The sequence below is a fragment of the Netta rufina genome (assembly GCF_964035555.1).
Source record: "Netta rufina genome assembly, chromosome: 2".
NCBI classification, from domain to species: domain Eukaryota; kingdom Metazoa; phylum Chordata; class Aves; order Anseriformes; family Anatidae; genus Netta; species Netta rufina.
The window spans coordinates 81,323,435-81,348,999 of NC_140124.1; the positions used below are offsets into that span (position 1 = coordinate 81,323,435).

The 25,565-nt window shown below is 46.6% G+C and overlaps 1 protein-coding gene across 2 annotated transcripts in view; it reads right to left on the reverse strand.

The window, feature by feature from the left end:
* SLC22A23 (solute carrier family 22 member 23) overlaps positions 1–24,650 on the reverse strand; it is a 98,402-nt gene extending 73,752 nt beyond the window's left edge. Inside the window, exons 1-3 of one of the 2 annotated variants that reach the window (XM_084282471.1) lie at positions 23,199–24,650; positions 8,488–8,591; positions 3,345–3,499 (exon numbers count right to left, since the gene is read on the reverse strand). In XM_084282471.1, the coding sequence (XP_084138597.1) occupies positions 3,345–3,499; positions 8,488–8,591; positions 23,199–23,711 (772 nt within the window). In that variant the 5' untranslated portion in view covers positions 23,712–24,650. The remainder of the gene's footprint in view (positions 1–3,344; positions 3,500–8,487; positions 8,592–23,198) is intronic. The other variant, XM_084282472.1, reaches the window with a different exon arrangement.
* Between the last annotated feature and the right edge of the window lie 915 nt (positions 24,651–25,565).

The window sequence follows — 25,565 nt, forward strand, 5'->3', positions numbered from 1 at the left end:
CCAGGTGCCTGCTGAGGCATTACTCAGGCACACGTGGCACTGCTCAGGAAAAAGAGCACCTCCCTTTCCTTCTCACAAAGAGAGGATTCAATGACCACAGCACCAGGAAGAGGTTCCCAGGTTCGTTTCCCCTCTGCTTCCCCCTTCGTAGCAAGTGCCACCACCTCTGCAAAGCCTGGCTCTTCCTGCAAGTTCACCAGTTGTACCCGAAAAACCTCTCCAGCAAAAGCTTTTGCCAAAACTAAAACAACTGCAGAAAAACTTTTCAGCTTAATGAATCAGCATCAAAAGTGGTTCCTTTAGCAAAGTCCCAGGCAGCTCCAGCTCTCTGTACAGAGTCACAGAATCATTTAGGTTGGAGAAAACCCTTAAGGTCGTCAAGTCCAACCATCACTTAACACTACCAAGTCCACCACTAAACCATATCCCTAAGTATCCCATCCACTCGTCTCTTAAATACCTCCATGGATGGGGATGCTAACATCTCCTTGGGTGCCCCATCCCAATGCCTGACCACTCTCTCCATGAAGAAATTCTTCCTCATACCCAACCTAAACCTCCCACTGCACAGCTTGAGGCCATTTCCTCGTGTCCCATCACTTGTTGCCTGAGAAAAAAGGCCAACACCCTCCTCGCTACAGCCTCCACAAGAAGCCAGCTCATGGCAACCCTGAAACCAGCCTGCAGAGAGGCACCAAAATCAATGCTTGTCTCAGGGCTCACCCTACATGCTGGCACAAACCTGTAGGAAAACCACGTTAGGCTGTTGAAAAGAGTGTGGTGTGAGCGGTGAGGGCAACTCAAGCTCAGCAGCTCTGCGTTTTAAAGGCAGCACTTTGGTGCTATTCCCACTCCCAAAGCATCCAGGACGGTTATTTACAATTTCCGTGAGGCAGGCCATAAATCCAAGCATAACTAGCAAGCCTGACAGAGTGTAAGAGGATCCCTGTGGCAGGCTTATTACCTTTGCAGGCTATACAGGCCTATAGAGTTTGATTCCGCGCAGTAGCTTTGAAAACTTCAGCTAATGGCTCTTTCTAACCGATCAAACTTTCCATTTTCTATTGTTCTGCTTGGGGCAGCCAAGTGGGAATTCTGGGGACACGAAGCTCCGGTGGAAGAAATCAAGACCATTAACAGCAAGGAAATAGGGGCCATGAAATAGAAGATGACTCCACAGAGGAGTGCAATAGAGCGGTATAGGCTCTGGCAGAAACAGAAAAAAAAAATCCAAAATTCAGAGAAAGCCTAACAAATTATGCCTACTAATGAGTAAAAAAGAAAACCAAAGAAAAAGTAACAAAAACAACAAAAAATCATGTTCCTCCCATTCTCTTAAGGCTCTAGGGATTAATTCTTTCCCATTACTCTACACCAAGATGACAACACTTCTTATTTTTTTAATGATAATATTTAATACAGAAATTCCCACTCCCCTCACCTCCCTAGCCAGAAGGTCTCCCAGGGGTGCAGGGAGATATTTTTTTCTCACTTCTATAAAATTGCACTGATGTTCATGCCGCAGCTAATTTCACACATCTCTCCTAACACCTACTAGCTCTATTCGAACGTTGCCTATGCAGACAGATGCCTGCTTGCAGTGGATACACACATGCAACAGATACAGCAAACATTTCAATTATGCGGGGGAAATCAGATTCAAGTCCTTGATCTGAATGAAGCAGAGCATGGACTAACCAGCATCTCCTGTTTGCTGAACAAAAGCCTAGGCTGGCAAACTACTGTTGGGCTACTCTTCAGTGACACATGCACTCTCTCTCAGGTCTACAAAAGTCCACAACGAAACTTTTGCTTAGATGCCTTAAAAATAACAAGAAAAAACAAGCAACTGACCAACCAACCAGGACATACTCCATTGGGCAGTGGAAAATCCCAACTAGCTTAAGCTCCTGCTGAATATCCACACGTAATGGCTGCCCTAGCAGGGGAAGATCTTTCTTCATGGCCCAGACCATGATCAGCATTTAGAGTTGACTGTGCAGCAGGCCAGCAGGGAGGAGGTTTGATGCTAGTTCTGCTTCAACAACAACCTGCTCTGCTTCAGTTTCTTCCACTCTACTAAGATCTCTAGGGCCACTAAGTGAAATGGATATGCAAGTTTCTCTACCATTTTCTACAATGGGGAAAAAATAATAAAAGGAGAAGAAAAAAAAAAAAAAGATGTGTCTTCAGTAGTAGTCTTACTTTTTGATGAAAAATTCTTGCTAGAGGTTACATGACCAAAGACAAGGAAGGGGAAGAAAAAAAGTAAGCCTATCTACTATGAAGAAGCACAATACAGAGCAAGCCCTTGTGTATTCTAGTCAGGTTGCTTTCCCCTCTGAGCAGTCTAAAACCAAAACAAATACAAATATTAAGCTCCACAAGAGCTTAATAGTAGAAAGCACTCCATGCAGAGTAAGGATACAGTGCTAAATCCTGATGGGCTAGATACCAGATACAGTAGGAAGTGAATAAAATTTTATGAAGATCTGTACAGCAAGTCCCAGGATATATTTAGGTAATACTTCTCCAGAGCCGTAATAAAAAGGGGGAAATGTTGTATTTTCCTCAGCTACCTGTTAATCACAAACAGCAAAGGAAGTGCGAGCAGACAGAGCTCCCTGGAGCCCATCCAAGTGACACAGGCAGGGCTGGTGGCACTGCACATGGACCCCCTGAGGGCAAGGCCTCCAGAAAGGGCTTCCAAATGTTTTGGCGACAAGTTTACCAGGCATCTCCCCCAAAATACTATGATCACGAAGACATTTCTCGTAAGATTTCCTTCAAGTTTCTCTCGGTTGTTCCCCCCTCCCCCCCCCCCACTTTGAAACAATCAAAAAAAGAACAACAAAGAAACAAGAAGCCTTGATAAAATGACTTCAGCCTTCTCTTCTCGTGTATTTTTGATGTACTTTATGATCAAACGCAGGGACAAGGGGCTTCTTGGCCTCAGTTAACAGGAAAATTTCTGAAATAGTGCCAGAATACGTACAGCTAGAGACAGGGAAAGCAGGGAGTTTCCTACTGAGCTCAGTACTGCATAGTGAAATCCACAACCGTTACAGCCATGACTCAGATGATTTCTAGGTTTACGTAACAGCAAACAATACCCCCCACACTTTATAATTTTCTTTTAAACAGGCCCTCAAACTGCTTCACAGACTGCTCTGTAGCAAGAGATAGCTGCAAAAATCCCTACTTGGTCACTGAAACTCAGGCTAAAGTTTTCTCAGTGCAAACAATTCTTCTTTTGTTTGCTTGGAGGAAAGCAGGAAGCCCCGGAACAGCAAGCAACATACTCAGTAAATACACATTGGGATGGGTGATGAAGGCATACTCACGCAGTGCGTACAGGGAGAGGACTATTCCAGCCAGGCAAAACCCCTCAAAAAACCTGAGTGTGCTGAACATTGTCACGTTCACTGAGAGTGCCACAGTCAGTCCAAATACCAAAATGAATATGACAGAGAAGAGCAGTACGGGCCGTCGACCTACCCTAAAAATAAGGAAGGAAGTAGGGAGAAACGGTGTTAAAAGCCAGGACAGACACAACGCTCCAGCATTACAAAGAGGGGCACGAGTCATGCAATCCCTTCCAAATATTGCTACCCATTTTTAAAGCTTGTTCCATTTTTATTTATTTATTTAATTTTACATTAAAAATCACTTAATTCCTCACTCAGCTTTGCATTGACAAGTTCATTTCAGGTGGGATTATGCAGGGCCAGCGTATGATTTATTACTGTTTAGCATCAATTTCTATTACTGCTTGACATCAACTGCAAAACACCAACGGTGAACAAGGAAATGTCTAAGAACTACAGCAGGACCACAAACAAGTATCTTGAAGATTAAAAACAACTTCTCAGAGCCTTCTGTAGCAGCAGAGATGGGTATATGACATTATATGTTAAATGATACGCTATATTATTATTTCTTCACAGCCTACAGCCACAGAGCTTACTGCAGAGGTCTCCTCTACCCAATAGACATGTGCTTACCAGCCTGATCTGCAAGAGGAGCACGCTCAAAAAAAAACAACTTTTTTTTGCCTTGTTATTAAGGACAAGCCTAACAAACAGGGACAAAGTTTAAAACAGGGTTTGTGCCACTTCCCTGAGCCTCACAGAGCTGACAGCAATGCTTGTAGGAAAGCAGTGCATTCCCCTCAGATCCCCACAGCAGCTGTAGAGACCCACAACATGAGCCCGACTGGAGGAGAAAAACAACAACAAGAATAAAAAATGCACTGCATCCACCAGTGGCAGCGTGGGCATGAGGATTTGCAGCCCTCCTTGGCAGGAAGGATTTTCAGCTGCAAGCCACAGCTGCACGTGCTGGGGTGGCATCGATGAGAAGAGGAATTACAGTGCCCCTGAACGCGGGGCACCTGCTGCACAGTTGGGCTCTTATGTAAAAGGAATATGAGGCTTTTGCATATCTCACATGCTCCGTGTTTATCATTCCCCTTTTCCCCCCCCTCCTCTTCCTGTGCAACACAGATGATCTGAAGCACCAGAGCACGCTGCTATTTTTAAGCAAGAATTGGATCGTTATGTGGAGATTTCCAAAATTTTTCAACTTGTCAACTCCCACAAGATTTCCAGTGGAACCGAGGATTCCTTTCAGCCAGCTCCATATGCCACTTCCACAAAGAATATATGAACTTGCTTTTCGTAGGCAGCTTTCACAGACCTATTCAAAGCAGTCTGTCAGCTGCAAGCCAGACATCAGGTTGAATGTCAGCACAATAAAGAACATTTAAACCTCACAACCTAATCCAGTTTCACATACCGCAGCATTTCTATTCAATTATTTCAGCAGACTGTCACCAGCAGCTGTAAAATGCATTATATATATAGGCATTCACAATTAACAATTTGGATTTTGCTTCACTTAAAATGGAATAGGAACAATGAATTAGGAGGCAAAGGGCTGGAAAGGAGACATCATTTTTGATGCTTTTGGAAAAACTGGAAAACCACACCGGTATGTGCATCATCACCTACAGATTTTAAAGTCACACCTCAGATGATGATGCTGGGGGCTCCTTTGGATGAGGACATGTTTTTCCAGCAGCAGCATCAGCTGTGGGGCACCTAACCAAGACTCAGCTTGTTGGCATCAAGCACTGGGTGTTTTTAAAACAGCAAGTACTAAGTGGCAAGCTGGAGGCAGCGAGGTCAGGGCAGAAGGTTCCTCACAAACCCAGCCCGTAGGGGATGAGCCTTGCTCGCTGCACCACTCGAGGTGGGAACACAGCGTTATTTCCTCAGTGATATGCAACGTGCCAGGAACATGCTGGACACTGAGGTAGCTACTGCTGCCTGGGCTTCACATGGTGTATTTATAGGGTGCACGGCACTTGGACACGGAGGGGAATTACCTCATACCAAACCTTGAACACAAAAACTGCAAGCTCTTATCAGGGATCTGCGCAGGCTTCCACATCCCTATTTTCATAACAGTCAAGCTGTAATTCATACTAATTAGTATTTGTGGAAGCATTTTGTGGATGAAAGGCATTAATGCCAGCACTCAGAATTAGGAACTTAATTCTCATCACAAGCCTGACCTGCCATATCCTGATGTTGATTAAAAAAGGCCCCACTGCTTCGCAGACATCAGCCCCCTTCCTCCCCCTCTCTTTACTCGAGGTTATGCATCATTAGGGCTTGGAATTTCTCCTGCCATTACACAAATTATGCAAATTAATGTTTGCTGCTAACGAAGAATCAGGAGATCCTCCTGGGCTCTCAGGCCAGGCAAGCCCTCCAGTACCTCCTCCCAGAGACAAACCTAGCATCCCTCCTCACCCAGGGATGGTTTTTCTCAGAAATCAAAACTCCAGGGCAGCTATCAGCCACATGGTTGGTGATCCAGCAGTGTTTTGACAGGATGTTGTCTCAGAGTATCTAAAATCCTTTTATGTGTAGACAGAGTTATCTGACTAACACTACGTGGCAATGCTTGTGAGAAATTAAAACATACACAATCTCCCTTGTAAAACAGCCCCAGGATACTAGCTGCTGCCATCCGTGCTATTCCAGAGGGAGATTTCTGTGCCACAACAGTCTCAGCCTACGCTGCATACTATTAGCTGTATCAGATGCAGACTTTTGCCTGCACAGGTAAACAAATAGGGATACAAACATCCACAGGCTTCTGGAGAACCTGTAACCCACACGGCACTATGTGCAGATGCATCAAGAGATGCAGGGGAAAGGCAAATGCTTTGAGGACAAGACCCACGCTCCTAAGTATGCACCTTGCCACCCTGAGAAGACTAAGCTCTGCTCCTTAAGCTGATGAAATTGTTCTTCCTGTACCATTCTTTGCAGCCTTTCTCTTGGTTTTGGGACTTGAATTGGCACAAAGGCTCCAAGGAGTACCAGGGCAGTTGCAAAGCAGGGCTGGACTGGGCAGCGAGAAGAAAAGGTTTGCTCAGCAGGATGCCACGTGGCCATCAAGACCCTTCCACAGACCTTTCAGCCACCCTGACCAGAGCAAGCAAAAGTGCCAGCAGTGCTCTGCCTGTCAAACAAGTAACTTACTCAGGCTTTGAGTAAAAATATGTGTTTGCAGACCTTCTTCCTATAGATTTGCCACAGAGCTACCTAAGCATATACAACTACCGTATTTTGAACAGACCACTCGGTTTGCATAAACTAATTGTCTTAATGCAGATTACATCTTGATAACATGCAGCTTTAAAAACCTTTCAAAAAGGAAAAATAAAGCCCCAAACCCTACTGGCTCAAAAATAAAAAACAAAAATACCCCAAAGCCTCTTCTGATTACCCACACTGGATAGTGGTATGAAATTAAATGAAAACAGGATTTTTAAAGATTGTAACACTTCAATCTATTAATCTGCCCAATCTTGCCTGCTCTTGTTTTGGACTGACATAGTTTTTAATTAATTTATTTTTTTTTAATTTTACAAGCACAATCCCCTTTGTATCTGTTTTTCCACACCACCCTCCATCTTAAAGGAAACTCAAACTGTGATTAAATTGTAAAGTAAATCCTTGTTTAGGTCCTCTTTTAGCAGCCCCAAATACATCTAACAGCCTGCGAGAGGGTTCAACAATCACATGTGGCAGAGCAAGCTACAAAATGGGGAAAGAAATGGATGGGAGCAAAGGATGCTCCTCCTTTTGGTGGCAGAGAGCTATTAAACCGCTTACTGCATCTCACTCTTGAAGACAGTGCCTTAGGCAACAAGATGTTCACTTATTTGTGACTTATTTGTCAATTACAGCAGCATTTCCCTAACTTGGCAATAAGTCTGCTTTCTCCACATGGATTCCTTTTTAGGAAAACCAAGAGATCCCTCATTCAGTTCCCTGCTACACTTTCTACACACTGTTACAGCCCTGTACTACCGCAGTGTTTTAATCAATTTCAATTGTATTTCATCATGCATGTTCCCTACTTCACCGAAAAGTCATGACTCCCCACTTGCCTGAAAACTTTTAATGACTACTCAAGAACTGAGATGTAATTTTGCTACAAAAGTTCCAGACGCATTACTGCATAGCTGCAGGGGGCCTCTTCTCTGCCCATTGACTGACAGGTTTGCCTATTACGGAAATCTTAAAAAGTGCGAGTGACGCCTTCCTTTCCTGGTTTAGTGAATGGTGAAAGAGTTAACTTGGGGCCACTTAAAGCAGCAACTTTGGCAACTGTACTGGAAGCCACTGAAATGACTGGGATGGCATCATAGGGCTATTGTTTCAAATGCTGCAAGTTTCCATTGAAATCACTTCAGTCAGGCATTAATTTTTTTCCCCTTTTTCTGCACTACAAGGCACTCTCTTGAAATAAAAATTGAACTCTCAGAACAACCAGGGCATCTGGTAATGTTTTTACTACTGTAATTTAAGCAACTGCACTCTGTGCTTTTAAATCTAATACCCCAATATTAGTGGCACATAAGTCAGCGATTCCTTAACACTACAATCAACACATTTGCTTAACAAGAACTTTAAAAATAGAACAAAGGAAAAGTTTACAAAAAAACAACAGCATTCTACCACCCCTAGATGAGACTGTGTAAGCCGAAGATTGACATTACACTGGTCTCCTTTATTCAATCAACGTCACTTTCAATTTCTTTTGGCCTCATCTCCTGATTTAAAAAACAAAAAAAAAAACAACCAACCACTAACCAAAGGCACCACTTACATAATTAGAAAATACTTAATTCTGTATGAGCACTACAGATGTAATAAACTGTATCAGCAGGAAATAACTAAGTCAACTATCAAATAGCTTATTTTCCTGTTACTTACCTTGGTGCAAATTACTTGGTTCAAGCAATTAACATACAGTTCTAAACCGTTTGTTCATGCTCCTTTCAGAACATGAAAATCATTACGCAAAAGTTTTTTATGAATATGAAGTAGATAAAAATCTAAACAATATTTAATACTGGCATTCATTTACTGTTATACTAGCATTAAAAGATTTTTCACTTACCAGTCTGCTATACATCCTGTTATTAAGTGGCCAAAGATTAATCCTACCAGTAGGGAGAATTTTGCAATGTGGACTTTCCAGGCAGAGTCACAAACAAGATCCCACTGGAAGAAAGACAGATAAACCAAAATAAATCAAGCTATCCCCAGATGCACTTAAGCTTACTATCACACGTGTAGACCTCCTTGCAAGCTTCAGTCCTAGAACAAGTGCATGGGAATGGCAGAGGAAAAGTTTTCCCCCTTGAGTCAAGCCCCAGATCCTACAAAGTATGTGAAAAGACTCATTTATTTGAGTTTTATCAGACCCTTATTGACAGAAGGGGGATACTCAACGCTTAAGTCTCCCCCCTCTTCAGGCCACCTGAGTTTGGATGCTTCAGGGAGCATCTCCAGCTTTGGTATTGCTGATGTAAGTATGGTATATCACTGTAATGCCCCAGATACCTGCTGCCAGACAGCTTGAGAGGACATTCTGCTATTGGCCTACTTGGCACCACTTGAAGACACCAGGAAAAGCAGCTGCTTTACCACAGACACCAGTGGCTGATACTTTCAGGCTCCCATCGGCGAAGCATCAAGATGCTTTTGTTTTCAGAAAAGCATCCGAAGGCGGTGGAAGGTGATGAAGACTAATGTCATGGCTTGTCAGGCCAGGTCTGAAAAGCCAAGTCCTGGCATCAATCCAGAGAGCCGCAGGACAGCAACCCCCATCATGGCTTGCGGATCAGTCAGGGCCTGAACCTCCACAACAAGGCTCTCTGTGATACCGAAAGCACCCTTTGTGTCCAAAGGAACAATGGATGGACCATTCCAGGAAGCCCGCCCTTCCCAAGAGAAAAACAGGAACAAGGTCTCTAGCAAGGCTTCCCTAACCTCCAAGATGTTTTCCTCCTAGACATCAGACAGAGCCTCAGGAGAGCCAGGCTGCATTCCTGGCTTAAACCCAACACCCTCATTGCCTTCAGACATATAACTTAGTCTCTCTTGTGTGTGAAGCGTGGATAGTACCATCATACCCTTGAATAAATGTGGAAGATGTGTTTGCTCGTGGTTTGTGAAGTGTTCAAATATTGATGGCAACAGCAGCCGTACACGTTTCATGAACAAGTAAGTGCAGCTAACTTTGAAGAGCCAGCTACTCCAGAACCGAAACTTCACAGAATAAATGGCTGTGCGTGTAAGGTAATAGTAGTGCTGTCCCAACAGCAGTCACTGAAGTTTCATGGCCAAAAATGCAAAATTAAAACACGCAATTTGTTTTAAAAAGTCAGGTGCAACTTCAAAAGAGAGCTTCCCTCAAAGAGCTTAATTAGGTGCACTGCAGTGTTAGGTGTTTTCGTGACATGCAGCCCTTCCATAAATAAGGCAGCTCTGACTCATCCATTTGGTTCAACATCACAGAAGACATCCTCCCCAGAATACACCACCTCACCAAGAAGTGTAGCACTACTGAGGCCAAAAGAAACGTGCTGGCTTTCGGCAAACATTCATGCTCAGGCTTTTCATTTTAATTAAATGTATTTTTGAGTTCTTCACTGTTCTGACTTGTAGAAGTTGGGACATACACTTCTGATCCTCTACACCATTCTGCAAGCCACAGGTTAATGGTACTAAGGGACAAGAAGCGAGTGGTATGAGTGTTCTTTCCACTGAGCAGCTATGGACTATTTGCAACAAGCAGCTCAGCAAGGCAATGAGAATTGCTCTCCGAAGCTCTTGACTTCTCGGAAGTATTTAGCGAGCGGGAGAAATGCAGTTCCTAATATTTACAATCATAGAACCAATCTCAAGCTCACAAGAAAAATACCTGTCCAGGCTAGCCATAATCAAAACAAAATTCAGGAGGCACCTCTGAGCTCCAGGCAGGCTTTCAAATGCTCTGGGCTTATTTTCACAATCCAGAAGGTCTGTACAATGATTAGAAGTGAGAAATCACTTTTGAAAGTAGAGTAGAAATTAAGCATATTAAAAACAGTCATATTTATACACAAATATTTTTAAAAGGCAAGCACTGCAAGTTGCTCATTGTCACATTATTGCAGTCAGAGGAGCTGTAATGCCATCCAAGTACAAGGAAAGCAAACAAAGCAGATACATCCTGTTCATCTCCACAGCCGGCCGCTGCTGGCCCTCGCGCGGAGCCCGGGCAGGGAACGTGCAGTGCTGGGTCACACATAGGTGAAGGTTCATGGCTGGAGGAGCCTGAGCCTCATGTTGTGAAATTTCAGGCCGGGACAACACAGCAGACACCGAGTTGTCCACTTTGGCACACAGAGCAAGAGTTTGAAAGCAGAAGAAAAGTTTAACTCCCAGCAGGCCCTTCAGCAGTGCCCTGAGCAGGCCCGCTCCCTCCGATAAGCTATCTGGGAACCACACGTCTGCTTGTTTACAAGGCTCTTACCCAGCCCCTCAGCCCCTCTGAAAACAAAACCATCCATTTCTGGGCAAATCCCATGTCTGACCATTTGCTGCCTTCAGCTGAAGGCCTATTCTAGGGTCTAGCATAAATCTACCAGGTATACAAAACAGGTACCATACACAGATTTGAGGTTTCAGCCTCAGCTTTCACATAGAAAGAAAACCCTCACAGGTTCCCATCTTGCAGCACGCTAGGACAGGCAGTGCTGCTGACAGCTCAAGTGGCACTCCGAGTAAATCTGCACCAGGAGATTGTTTTGGCCAGAGTCTAGCCAGTAATCCCCTATCACCCCATACAAAAGGTAGATTAACGTGTTAGGAGCAGCGAGACCAGAAAATCCTGTAGCTGCTCTGTCAGAATCCCCTGGTGTCCCATTTGGGAGTTAGCAGCTCCCAGCCTGAAGGAAAGGTGCTGCTAAATTTACAGTGACCCCTCTGTTTTCTCTTTCTTTCTGTCCTCTAGCCTCCTAACGCAAGAGGTCTGATAGAGTGATGTACAGAGCTGATAGGTTATGCTTATAAATATAATCCACTATGCAAAACATGGAGAGGGATCTCAAAAAAAAAAAGCTTTTTTTTCTGTGGCAGTACAGCAATGTGGAGAATTTGCCACCTATGCAGATGTGCAATGCATCGCAAGTGTTTTTTTCATGTTGTGACAGCGCTTTTTGCCAAAGCCTAAGAAGTCACACCTTCAGGATCCTAATGTTTAATTGATCGCAGTGAGTCACTACCCGTGCTGTGAGTCACCGTGCTTCAAACCAGAAGTCAAGCTGGGGGACTATTTGAAACACGCTTCAGAAGACATACGGCAAAAATTAATGCACCCAAGATGTAACCATCCTGCACCTTCCTTGCAAGAGATGGAAGTCTGGGCAGGGCTCATGCAGCAAATCAGGATCTGTAGTGAAGTTAAGGCAAAAGTTTTACCTAAAATGCAAATTTAAAATCTGCTGCATGTCAGTTTATCTTGACCCTTGGAGAAAAGGCTCCACTTTAGGATCCCTGGCCTCTAAGTGGCATGTACGCCACAGCCTGACAGGGCAGCCCCAAATCCCTCCTGGGGAGAAGCCCCATGCCCCCCTGTGTGTTTCATGGCGGTTTTAAAATCTCTAAGTGGCAATAAGAATCGATCACTTGTCACGGAGGTCCACATATGATGGGTCTCTTTCTTTGTTCTTCTCCTTCCCGATTCATCATTTCATAACCAGACCCTGGCGGTTTTCCCTGCACAGCGCTAGCATCCATCTTTTCTCTCTGTTTCTATGTAAGTACCTTGTATAGCCAGAGTTTAAATTTATGATGCCTTCACATTCTCAGAGTATTTTTCCAAAAAAAAAATATGAACCACAAAGTTATTTTTAAAAAAAGCTACATATAAAAGCAAAAACAATAATAAAAAAAAAAGAATCAGGTGGTGTTTTTCATACAATATATATTACAAAAAGCAAAACCATCTCCAGATTCTTGAAGAAAAGCTCCAACTGAGCAGACCAAGCACTACCAGTAAAACAGTGCATGCACAAATAAATAAGTAAATACAGAGAAGCAGAACAGTCAGTTCTACCCTAAGATACCTCTCTCTAACGCTTCTCCCAGTACTCAACAACCAGAGCAGTGCTCACAGTCACGGCCACTGGAAGGAACCGTGACAAGGTTTCCCTCGAGGACAGTGCTCCTCTCCTCCCCACTTCAGCCCCTGGCCAGAAATGACAACCTGGCTTTGTTTGTAACGTTAAATAAAATGTACAAGTCCCAGAAAATGGCACAATGCTCAGCACTACAGGAAATAACGGTGCAGTTATGCCACACTAAAGAGGCTGCAGGAGAAGATTCCCAGAGAGACACAACAGCCCATCTGCAACACAAAATCGGGGTGGTTTTACTGACAGACATTCCTGGAAAACAAAACAAAAACCCATGGGGCCAGCCCCAGCACACTTTCAGCATCTCTCCTTCCTGCCAGCAGTGGCAACGACAGAGCATTTAATCTATTTAATCTTCAAGGTTCAGGGTAGCAACGCTTCTCAGCTGAGCTCACAGCTGGCCAGAACACTCCCCAGTCCCAAATGCATTTTAAGCATCAATAAAGTGTTCATGGGAACACCTGGCATTTTTGACCAGTACAGCCAGCTGGGTGCAACTACCAAGAATTTCAAAATGGCAATGCTGGGAACAAAAAAAATTAACCAAATAATCCTGGAAGACTTCAGAAGAAGAGGCAAAAATAAATAAATTTCTCTTTCTTTGGCCAGCCACACTCAGAAGCAATTGTCTTCCAAAATACATTTTTCCCACTGATGGGAGGAAATCCCTACAAAAGCCCTACATTCTTAGCAGGCACAACTGGACTTACCTGGAAAACATAAGAGCCACTGAAAACAAAAACAAAACAAAACAAACATACATGGAAAAGGAGAACAAAAAAGCCAACAAGCCAGCTATTGAGAGTTTTTGTTGTGTTTTCTTTAAGCACCTCCTCAAAGAAACCCACACCACCTATGCTTCAATGCCCAAACTCAAGACACAGCAGACAGCTGACTTCCAAGCCATTTTTTTTCTGCATGACCTCCAAGCACAAAATACATCCGACTTTCTTCAACTTCACTGTAGGTGGATGCTTTTGTTGAAAATCTCCAACTAATGCCCAAGTGCTTTGGACTTCTTAAAGATAAATCCTCCCACTAAAATTTCTCCTGAGCAAGCACAGCCTGGTATTTTGAGGGATTTACAACTGCCCAAGTTTGCAGGATTAGTGGGGATTGTTAGCGTTAGGTAGAGGTTGGACTTGATGATCTTGAGGTCTTTTCCAACCTAGAAATTCTGTGATTCTGTGATTCTGTGAACTTTTACTGGGGTAGCAGGAAATATTACTGGTACCACAGTAGCACTTTTTGCACAATTTGAAGAATGCAGCTCCTTCTGACTGCTGCCACAAAGCCAAGGGTTTTGGGGACACGCAGAGGGGGGCAGAGGGGACAGAGAAAGAGGAGAGGGCGCGTGAGCCAGAGGACACGTGCTCAGCAGGCTTCCCAGAAAGATATAATTAGACCTTGTGCTGTTGTAGGACAGCAGTTTCATGTACCTATGAAAACAGTTCCCATCCCTGCAAAACAGTACACAACTACAGACTTCCCGGGTTTACCTAACAGTTGCTGAAGTTTAACCCAGCTGAAGTTGCCGAAATACATCCTTTGGATAAGCATGACTTAGCTGTGATATTTCCACGTTAAGTTTTGAAGCGTGTCTTTTTAAAGCCTGGTATTTCAGCCTTAAAACTAAAGCACGTGGGACTGGTGCCACGCTATCATGCATCGCTAGGCGAACACTGATACATAAAACAGCGTTTCCACCTGCTTTGCAAACTTCAGCTCCGTCGTGAGGAAGGAAACCTAAGGCACTGGCTACGTCAAGCTGCTCCCAGTCATCGCCCTGTGTAATGATTACCTCAAGGTAAACAGGTTGGCCCCGCTACGCCCTGCGAGGCGATAGCAATGACGGGAACATTCCTGCAGTATCCTCAAACCTTTTGGTCACAGTTCACCTGGGACAGCCATCTCCACACCGCGGTGACACGGCTCCAGGAGCAGCATGATTAGGTTAATCTGGAAGTGGCTTTTGGTTACATTTGATTGTTCTGCACTAAAACAACCTCGCTTCATGCCGTAAGCAGAAAAGACCCTCCGAGCTATCCATCAGCAGAACCCCAAGATGACAGGATGCCATCCGATAAAACGCAAAACTAGCCAAATTTCATCTATCCTGCAGTTTCACGTTTTAATCAGAAGCAATTAGCTTCTTCTGATCCCAACCTTGCTCTCATCACAGATCTGTTTCTTTTCCCCACTGGGACAGGGAAGAAGGAAGTTTGCTAAGTAAATAATCATCACTAATACGCTAACAATTAAAATATGATTTGTTAATCATATGACAGTCTTGTGAATACTCAGCACGATTAAGTCAATTTTAGTAGCTTCTATATACCACCCACTTCTCCACCACTTCTTTTATTTTCAGTAGCAGTTCTCTTCTTTCTGAGACATTTTGATCTTCTCCAGCCTTCACCCTACCAGGATTAGTCAACTAACTCGTTTCTCAGCTGATGCGATCTGCTTTGCTTTGTCCAACTCCATAATGTCACCCAACATCAAAGTGCTGGGAGATACAACATCTTGCTCGCAGCTTTCATGGATGCTACGTTCATACTCAGGATATTTCCATCTCTCTTCTAGATCTCTGTGCTGAGATTGTCTTTTCTACACGTGTTCTGACATCATTGGGAAGTCCCTGTCACAAAAACGACTAACTTAAAACCTACTCCTTGCTTCAAGACCAAGTCAACTGACCAAGTCACACGTGTAAAAACGTTTTTCCAGTGCCACCCCTCAGTTTTCAGCTGATGACCACCCTTATGCTGAGCAAGACACATTCTGGCAGGGCTGGCTTCGTGACCCAGCTAAATAAGAAGTTGAGCAAACTGCCAAATTGGTGTTTTGAACTGGTCTAAATGCTGTAAATAGAAGCCATATGTTTAAAAAACCATAACCCCCACAAAAAAAAAAAAAACACCACCCACAACATTTAAGTTAAATATTAACATTTGCTATCATCTGATAATCAAAAACAAGTTAACGCTTTGACGACCAACATTTTCCAGGACAACACATGTTTCAAACAAACTGCACATAGACAACTTTAAAAGGGCTGGCATGGCAAAATCCAATTCACACTCTTATTAGGCTGTCTTTTGAAGTGGGGGAAAAGCCTCAAAAATGCCAAGCATGGGATGAAATTCCAAAATGGAGACGATAAGAGGAAGCCTTTCCTCGTGAGAAGTACTTGTTCAAAGTGGCCGTAGATTAAAAATTAATTTTGACATGCAGTTATCATTGCTGTGACCCTGCCTGGTCATCATTTGAGGTCTACAGTCATTAAAACCCGGGCAAACGGAAAAGAAGAGGGAGAGGGAAAAAAGGGTCTGGTATTAATTCAGACTGAACTAAATGTTAGGGGGAAGGAAGGAGGCATAAATATATTCAGCTTGCTTCACAAATGAAGAGAAGAAACTGGTCTGTCAAGCTTGTATTGTTCGTGCAGACAGGGTTTTACACAGCCCTGGGAGAGAGAGCAGGGGAAAAGGTCTTACAGTGTAATTTACATTCCCTATCCTTAATAATATTTGTAGCTGGGACATTGCGACATTGTAGACACGCTCATGGACTTCGGTCCAGAGGCCAGGAGGAGACTGGGCAGCACCAGAGCAGTAGCACAGAGACAGCACTCAAGCCAAAATGAATTCCTCCAGCCCCGACCAAAACCCTTTGCATGGACTCGGACCACCTGGTGCTGTGGAAACAGTGCACAAGAGCAACCCTAAACCACATGTCACTGGATAACGTGAACGTGTTGTTTTCTAGACCTTACAAGTAACATTCCTGATTCTCCCAGCCTTGTTACTTGTGTACCTAAACACTTGCCCCAAAAAACAGTATCAGAAAATACTCACTTATCTGGTCTTTTGTTCTCACGTTTCAGTAGGACAACCTGCATTTGGGGCTCTCTCCTTGCTGTAAATTAAAGGCAGAATAAAAATCCTAACAAAGCTCTACACTACATATTGAATTTTCCTCCTGGGGATAAGGTGAGAGATTAAAAAAGCAAAGAACCTTCCTTGGCAGTACAGACCTTTACTTATATCATTTAATATGCTACTGAGAAGGCTTTCAGGCAGTACAACAGTGAGGACAGCATTACATGTGCATACAGACTGATGGTGTGAGTGGTAAAGATGTCCACGATACTGGTGGAGTCAGACAGAAGCACACGCCTTGTATCAGGCTACTCCATGGGACCCTTGCCCCAAAAGACCTTCACCCTTGCCTCTCATCACCAGCTCAGGGGCACAGGCTGCGGCCTCAAGAGCAGCACTTGCACTTTGAATTCAAATAAGGTCACCTGCTGGCAAAAGCCAACAGAAAATAATCACATTTTTAGAGCCAAGCACACATTTTAGAGTTGAAGGGACTGGAGCCCAAGAGACACCATGCTGAGGGAATTCAGCATGGAAACCTCAGCAGGGCTGCAAAGTTGCAGGATCTCCTTCTCCAGACAGGATTCTCCCATCTTCTACACATCACCTACAGCACAGACGATAGCTACCTTCTCCAGCAAGGCTTCAGCCTCATCTCATCGGCCCTACAGTTTCTCAAGGATAACCCCAAACCAGGAGCATGAGGGGAGGAAGGCATACCAGAGGGCGCGAGGGGTTGTTCCAAGCAGGGATGCCAGGTCGTGTGGAGGGGAAAATAGATGGAAAGAAGCGGGCTGATGGGGAAAACAGAAGACAAAGTACATAAAAGCTTAAATATTTCAGCTTCTTCTAAATTTAGCAGCTGTCTAGAATTCATCTGGAAAGCTTTAATTTAAGGCTTTGCACCGTTGATATGGCCAAGGGTTTCTACGCGAAGGAAAACCACCAGTCTCGTGCTATTCCAGATGCTCTTTCATTGAAAACGAACACCTTCACAGCTGGCTGGCCTGTGATCCTCATCTCAGCGTTACCATGACAAACAGCGGGACTGGCTCCAAATTAAACGCTTCTCTAAATGCCAGTTCCTCCTCTTTGGAGATTGCTTTAAGAAAACCATGATGGCATCTTTTACAACTGTGCTCTCGTGGTCAGAGTAAGAAGTAAAACTGCTAGAGCACGTTAGATATTTGGGTTCAAACCGCCCGAACAGCTGGTAAATATGCACTGAAGCTTGCAATTCCTGCTGCAGCACAGGCAGGGTTAGTATGTGTAAACTGAATGACTGAGATACAGGATCTGCTGGGGAGTGGAAACAAAAACAAACAAAACCCCAACCATTTCAAACATTGCGTCCATCCCAAATAATAATAATGAAAAAAAACGCAGTGGTTTCACACGCACACTGAAAATGAGGAATGGGAAAGGCTCAATACCAAGTCTTGGAAAGCTGACGATGACTTAAAGACACTGCAAGATGGAGCTACCTTCATAGAGGATTATTATTATTTCTACACATTTACAGTAAGCTGAAATCAGATTCCCGTATCCAAGACACTTTATCGTAAAGCTGATAATAAACACTAACTCTACGTAGGTTCCCTCTAGTGCATAAAATCCATACCAAACAGATAACCAAGATGACCTCAGTCCTGGTAGCAGTATTGGCTTTAATGCAGTCGCTGTTTTCTAGACCAATTGCTTAGAAGTGTTTTGGCGTGTACATACCGCCCCCTCAAAAATAAATGAAAGAACATCTAAGCTCACAAGACACATGTTTGTTGTCTGGTGAGATCACAGCTGGTTATCTCGCACACTGGCATAAGATAACGTAATGTTTGCAGGTAGACAGAAAGCAACTCTGCACAGCTGCACTGCACCTGGGAAGAGGGGTGTTGTCACCGAAACACCCGCCACATCCTGCACGCTGCTCAGCCAGGAACGCACTTTCTTTTAGGGTGGTGTTCATCAGTGCCCCGATAACCAGAATGCAGATTTGTTGACCCCTTTATCACGTGTTTGGAACAGAGGTAGTCGTTTCAAAGCCTTGTCTGAAAGAAATTTACATCAGTCCTCCTGCTTGATGCAAGAATCTGCTTTGCAGGTCCCTTGACCCCCTTGAACCTGTAAAATGGAAGCAAGAGCATGGGCAATACGCTAGCTTTGATCTTGCTGCTTCTGACCCAGCTACTGCACTGGGTACGATAACTCAAGGGTTTAATTATCTGGGACCAAGTAGAAGCTAGTCAGCCATGAACCAACACTGGCAAGAAAAATCCCGGTGGTTGCAGGAAAAAAAAGAGAAGCATCAGCATTTCTGCAGTCTTTTCTGATGCCAGCCAGCTATGGGATACACAGAAGAGAACAAAGATTTCCTCCCATTTGTGCCTGGAAAGGGTGGCACAGCTCTGATTTTCACAGAAGGGCCAGGGTTGGAAGGGACCTCTGGATGGCACCTGGTCCAACCCCCTGCTCAGACAGGGACAATTGGAGGAGGTTGCCCATGACCACATCCAGATGGCTTCTGAACATCCTCAAGGAGGAGAGTCCACAACCTCTTTGGCAACCTACGCCAGTGCTTTATCACCCTTCCTTTTGGGAAGGACCTTGTCGGGGATCCCTCTGAATTAATAACTGCATTCTGAAAGTGCACTTGAAATGCACACCTACCCCCTTCTCCAAGAAATGCCACCCTATGAGCAGTGCCAGATTCATCTCTGCTGTTATCACACAGAGATTTTTGTGTTGTAACGTTCATGGTTACTTGCAGGTACCTGCAATAATCCCATGAGACACCACCACAGCCCAGGGCAGGTGTCACCATGCAGAGCCATTTCACTTCATTAATCTGACAGAAAAGCCAGGGGGAAAAAAAAAAAAAAGAAAAAAAAAAAGTATTTAAAAATCTGCCAGGTTAGCAAGCTAAATCAGCTGAAGACCAGTCCAGAAAAATGCCAGAACTGTCAAAAAGGAAGAAAAGCAGGACAAAGGAAGAAAAGGTAGGACAAAGACATACCTTTGTAGGGGCAAATAGCATCATGTCGCTGCCTGAACTGATCCATGTGCACACCAAGACAGCACTGCTCCAAGCTCACTGCTGGGCAGCATCGCCCCTGGAGCACAAGGGAGAAGGGGAGGTCTCCTGAATTATGCTTCCCTTTTGATTTTTTGGTGTGTGTGTATGTGCATACAGTTAGCTGGAGGCTCAGCCAAACTGGAATGAGAAGGATCAAACCAGCAGTAGATCGGTAAAATCACGGCACGTTACTTGGGAAAGACGATGACTCAACCCAAATCAAGTGGGAAGCTAAGAGCCAAGAGGAACAGCATTGCAGCAAAACAAGGCATCTGGAGCAGAAAAGCAGCCACAACAGGAATTCCCGTGTGACCAGACATGAAGTATTATTACATAATTGTTCTGGGTGATTAAAAAGCAGCCTCCAACTAGCCACTTCTCCCAACACCACTGCCAAGAGCGGGACTGATCTGGAATGGCACAAGCGTGTGCAGAAGGGATGATGTGCTACCATCCACTGAGATTTAATCAAGCCTCAGGTGCTGCCCATCACTAGCTCTCGGTGTCCATGATACGGATTTGGGTTCAGAAGAACAAACCATACCACCACGTAATGCTGTTCAACACAGCAGACAAGTCATCCCAGCAAAGGAGGGAAAAACAACAAGTGCCAGCCCCATATCTAAGAGCTTCCATGAGAACTTTGCCCCAAGATTACAGCCAGCTATGCAGACAGAAGGTTCAGCCACTGAAGAGGTTGACAAGAGGGTTAGAAAAGTCCCTGCTGAACACACCCCAACGTCCTGCTATGTTCCACAACCATATATGCTTTGTTGGGATTATGTTGCTTTTTACGTTCATGGTAGTAATTCATCTGGACTGTCATTCTGCAAATAGGCAAAAGGAGACCTCAGGTTTCCCCTTCGCAAAACAAAAAGAAAGTAAGGGGGAATATTTCTCAGCATCCATCCTCTGGACAGTGGTGAGACACACAGCCCATTTAAATGATTTTCTTTAACTAGCTTTTTGCCCCAAGGCTAGTTGAGGATATGCATCTCAGAAGTGATGGAGCTGCGCTCCATTCAGAGCGATGTGATAATGGTGATGATGTGACAAAGAATAGATGAAAACCCTCAGAGAAACGCTTAGCGGTGAAACAGCCTTACAAGTGAATTCTCCTGGAGAACATATCCTCGAGATATTTATGTATGAACCACGCTCAGGTCCAAGATTTATGCACCAAGCCAGGCCATGAGCTCAGATCTGTGATTTACCACGGCCACCGGAATTCCTGTGGTTACGTTACACATCTGACCTCTTCGCTGTATGTATTTCAACGGCATTAAATAATGAGCAGCACGTCTTTTATTACCGTTCCCGGTCCCAATGAGTGGCAGCACTATAAAAAGCAACGCTCCCCGTGACTCAGCCCAGGAGGGCAGGGCTGCTCACCGAGGCGCACGCGAGGCCACCTCCGGCCCTGGCCACCAGCCTGGCAGGAGAAAGGCTGGAGGTGGCCAGGTCTCGACTCAATGAACCCCAAGTGTGACGTAGGAACAGGTGCTGGGAAAGGGACAGCTGAAAAAATGGGGATGGAGAGATGGCATCTGAGGAAGCCTCCATGGGATGGGTCAATGAGGCTGTGGAAACAGCAAAACCCATCCTAGTTCAGGGTCTGCTCCCAAGGTACGTGAAACGTCACTGTCCCCAGTTCATTGACAGAAGGCGGAGCAGGAAATATGCTTTGCACTAAATAACCACACTTATTTTGTTGTTTTTGAAGAAAAGCATCCATTGGAGATGAGCTTGGGCCGCTGAGGATGAGAACAAGGGGACTGAACAGTCAAGCAGAAGTGCATTTTTTTTTTTATTAATATACTTTTGGCTCTCTTTACGATATTTCAATATAACCACTGGCTACCACACAGATGACTGTATATTAGACTAAGGCAGATTTAATAAAACTCTATTTAGAAAGATGAGAACATTGCATAATCCATTACAGAACCAAATGTATTTTTGAGGGGAGTTACGGGAGGTCTGAACATCCAGGCTCCTGAATCCATCATCGGGGCCCTTCTGCACAAAGGGCGGTGAGATGCACCCAAGAAGAGGCAGTGGCTACAAGAACTGCTCCCACACTATCGGAGCTCCTGGTAGTTTATGAGAGAGCCTGAATTCGGCTACGCCGATGCTGTGTTTGGGTTTTTCCTCCCTTTCTTCACTAGGATAAAAACAGCCAGCACACCCACCCAGAAAACCCCAAAAGAGAACAAAAACACAAGCTAAGGAGGAATCCTGACCCTGTGAAAACAACCTAATTATAATTATAAGGGATTACAAATCAAAGAGAAAAAGCTGCCAAGTTTCTGGAAGCAAACATACAACAAAAGCTCCGCATTGAAAAAAAAAAAATGTAGTCTCCAAAGATGATTATTATTCTTTCTAGTAGAAAACAAGACAGCAGGGACCACAGCTGTTTATTTATCCATTAAAATTGATCTGCCCTTTACTGTGAGTTCTTCCAAAGAACACTTTTTTATTATTATTATTAAGGAAGTATGCAAGATAGCAAACCAACTCTCCCTTGACCTTCTGTGGTCAACTTGATGACGACCTTCACAAGACTCTCAGCGTTTCAAAAAAAAAAAAATTTTTTAAACAGTTTGCACTCGAAAGGAATATTTCGAGATGATTTTTTCACGCTCAGGCATCAGTGTTAAGCCCTGCACCATATGAATAGCTCTGTCTCTGGTTATAAACAGAAGAAAATCTGCTTCTCTTAAATGTCAGATTTCATTATGCACTTCTACATCACACACCATTCACATCTACCATGTGCCTGTGTTTTTCTCATGGAAGGAGTGCAGCAGGCTTGTTGGGTTTTGGTTCTTGTTGTGTTCTTTTTTTATTTTTTTTTTCCTAAAACCATTCTGGGTTTGAGCTTTGGGGGGATTTGCTCTGCTTGCTTTTCCAGCGTTGCGCACGCTTTCGAGGGACACGAAGATAAACCTAAATGATTTTCAGTGATTAATCCAAGTGCGTGCTGGCTGACCGTGGCACAACCACAGCAGTCATCTGATTACTGCCCCGCTCCTCGCGCCCAACCAGATACGCACAGTCACACCACAACACTTCCACGCAGGAAGTAATTTCTGCTGAGCCGGGGGGATTTCGGCCACAGGGAGCTACTTTCCCAGTCTCACAGTTTCATCTTACGTTTCCAAGAACTACAGCTGTCTGTCAGTACCGGCGAGGCCCGTACACGGGCAGCAGGGCTTCCGTGTGGACAGCAGGATAAGCGAGCGAAGCCTTGCAGGTGAAAAGGCAAGGTGGGCTTTTCACAAATGCTACTCGGCGAATACAAAGCAGGGGTAGAAAGCAGCGTGGCCCACACACCAGGAATTTTCCCCTTTAGCCTTTCCAGCGGGAGAACCACGAAACAGAGCAGCACCCTGTGCCTCGGGAGGCGTACACCTCACGCGAGGCACTTCTCCTTTTTTTTTTTTTCTATGGAAAGAGTTATCGAGGCAGAGACTACGAAGCGGGAGGGATTCAGCAGAACTTTCTCCACCACCTCCATCACCACCTCTGCCCAAAAGCAGCCCGGCTGTAGGCACAGGCTCACGCAGGGACCCGACGGGAGCCCTCCCCGCCGCCCCGGCTAGCTGCACCCACCCGCAGCGCCTCTCCCAAGGGGTGGCAGCCCCGCGGGGGCGAGCATCCCTCGGGCAGCCCCTCTCCTCACCTTGCTGACGACGTTTTGGACCAGGCCGGCCCTGATCCGGTAGTGCCACTCGTGGCAGTCGCACTCGCTGGCGTTGCCGGGGCCGGGCAGCGCGGTGGCCGGGGGGAAGATGCCGCTGCGGTTGGCGTGGCCGTGGGGGACGAGGGAGCCGTTCCAGTCGCCCTGCTGCCCGTCCGCCTGCCGGCACCAGAAGTCCGGCTGGTCCAGCAGGAAGGAGTCCGAGAACTTGCTGAAGCCGATGAAGAGGGCCGGCACCCAGGTGAGCAGCACCAGGGTGCGCTGGTACCCGCCGCCCAGCCCCCCGAGGAAAGGCAGCACGGAGCCGTCGTAGTCGAGGAGCAGCGGGCTGCAGGCGGCGGACGACGACGAGGGGGGCGGCGGCACCGCCTGGATTTCGGCCCCGACCCCCAGCCCGGCCCCGGGGGGCGGCCCCGGGGGGGCGGCGGCGGCCCCCGGCACCGAGCCGTTCTCCTCCGGCAGCGGCCGGCCCTCGCGGCGCCGCTCTATCGCCATGCAGCCGCCCGGGGGGGGGGCTCACATAAGGGGGGGCTCCACGGCGAGCCCCGGCGTCTCCCGGCGAGTCGAAGCGGCCCTCCTCCTCCTCCTCCTTCTCCTCGTCGTCCTCCTCTTCCTCGCACGCACGCCGAGCGGAGAGGAGAGGAGAGGAAAGGGGGGAGGCGGCGGCGAGCGAGCCCCTCGCCCTGCGGCCCCCAGCGGGCTGCGGCTGCCGGCGGGGCCCCCCCCTCGCCGTGCCTGTGCGTCAGGCGGCACTCATCGCAGCTCTCCCTGCCCCCCCCGAGCGGCACCGCCGAAAAGAAAAAGGAAGGAGCCGGCCGGATCCGAGCATGCGATGGGCCGAGGGAGGGGAGGAAAGAAAGGAAAGGAAAGGAAGAGAGGGAGGAGAAAAAAAAAAAAAAAAAAGGCACGAGCAAACAAATAATATATATATATATAAAAAAAAAAAATCGGCCGGCCACCCCGCGGAGCGAAGCCGGCGACAGCGAGCCGTGCAAAACCGGTGCAGCAAGGCTGTAGGAACACGCCTCCTCTCCCGGTTTGGGCGAGGAGGAGGAGGAGGAGGAGGAGGAGGAGGGAGGGAGGGAGGGGAGGCAAGGCGAAGGAAGGAGGGGAGGAAAACACCAGCTCCCGCTGCGGCTTCCCCGCTCCCAGCTCAGCTAAAGGTCCCCCCGCGGCCGCGGCGGGGACGGCAGCGGCACCCCCCGGCCCTCCTCCGCGGGCGGCTCGCAGCCCCCATCCCGCACACCTGGCCCCGCACCACCGCCGGGGGGACCCCCCCGAGCCCCCACCTGCCGGCACGGCTCGGCACGGCCCCCCCCTCGCTCCGCCCTACGCCTCCCCGGCACCTGCTCCCGGCCCGGCCCGGCCCGGCTCGGCTCGGCCCCGGGGGAGGGACCGGGAGGGAGCGGGGGCGGCCCCGGGGGGGGCTCCGCGCCGCCCCCCGGCGGGGCCGGGGCCGGCGGAGCGGGGCGAGCATGGTGCCGGGGGCGGTGCGCCCTGCCCGGTGCACTGCGGCTGCGGCTGGGGCGCTGCGAGGGGGGGAGGAGGAGGAGGAGCGGCCCGGGGGGGGATGAAGAAGGGGGTACGGAGAGAGGGGGGCGTCGCTGAGAGCTGCGGTTGCCCCCTCCAGCAGGCCGCGGTGCGACGTTAGGGAAAAAAAAATAAAAAAATATAAAATGTATGTAGATAAATGCCAGCAGCTCGCCTTAGCTGCGGCGGAGTCGTTTCTGAGGTGTGAAGGTTACTTTCGTGTTCAGCTCAATTCGCTTCAGCACCTAAGTGCCTCAGACTATTTGCATCGCGGAGCGCAGCCCGTGCATTACCGAGCAGTTATTTCTTTCTTTCTTTATTTGAGACAACAGATCAATACGCACTTGTACATATGAACATGGTTAGCGAGCAGAAAATACTCGGGTGCATTAGTAGCAGGTTGGCATCGTTGCTGGATATAAATGGAAGAGCAAGTCGGTGGTGGACATCCATTTACCTGATTCAGTCTCTGCAAGCCAGTTACTGTACACTGTTAACTTCTTGTCTGTCCTTCCCTTCAGCTCCTTTTCTTGCACAGGACACCAGAAAGGCCACGCCGCTGCCACTGGTTCCAGATCCCTTCCATGTGGCTTCCCTCAGTCCCACCCTGACACCCCAATACCCACAGCCCACCCAGGGATGCATCTCACACTTATTTGACCACTCCTTGCTGAAACAGCCCTGTTACCCCTGCCCAGGGAGGTCTCCTCCTTTCTCCTCCCAGCAACTGGCCAGCTGGACATGCTAGCGCATCCTCATGCCACACTTTCAAGAATTGCTGTTTTGGGCATTTTATACCCACTACCCAACATTTTTTTG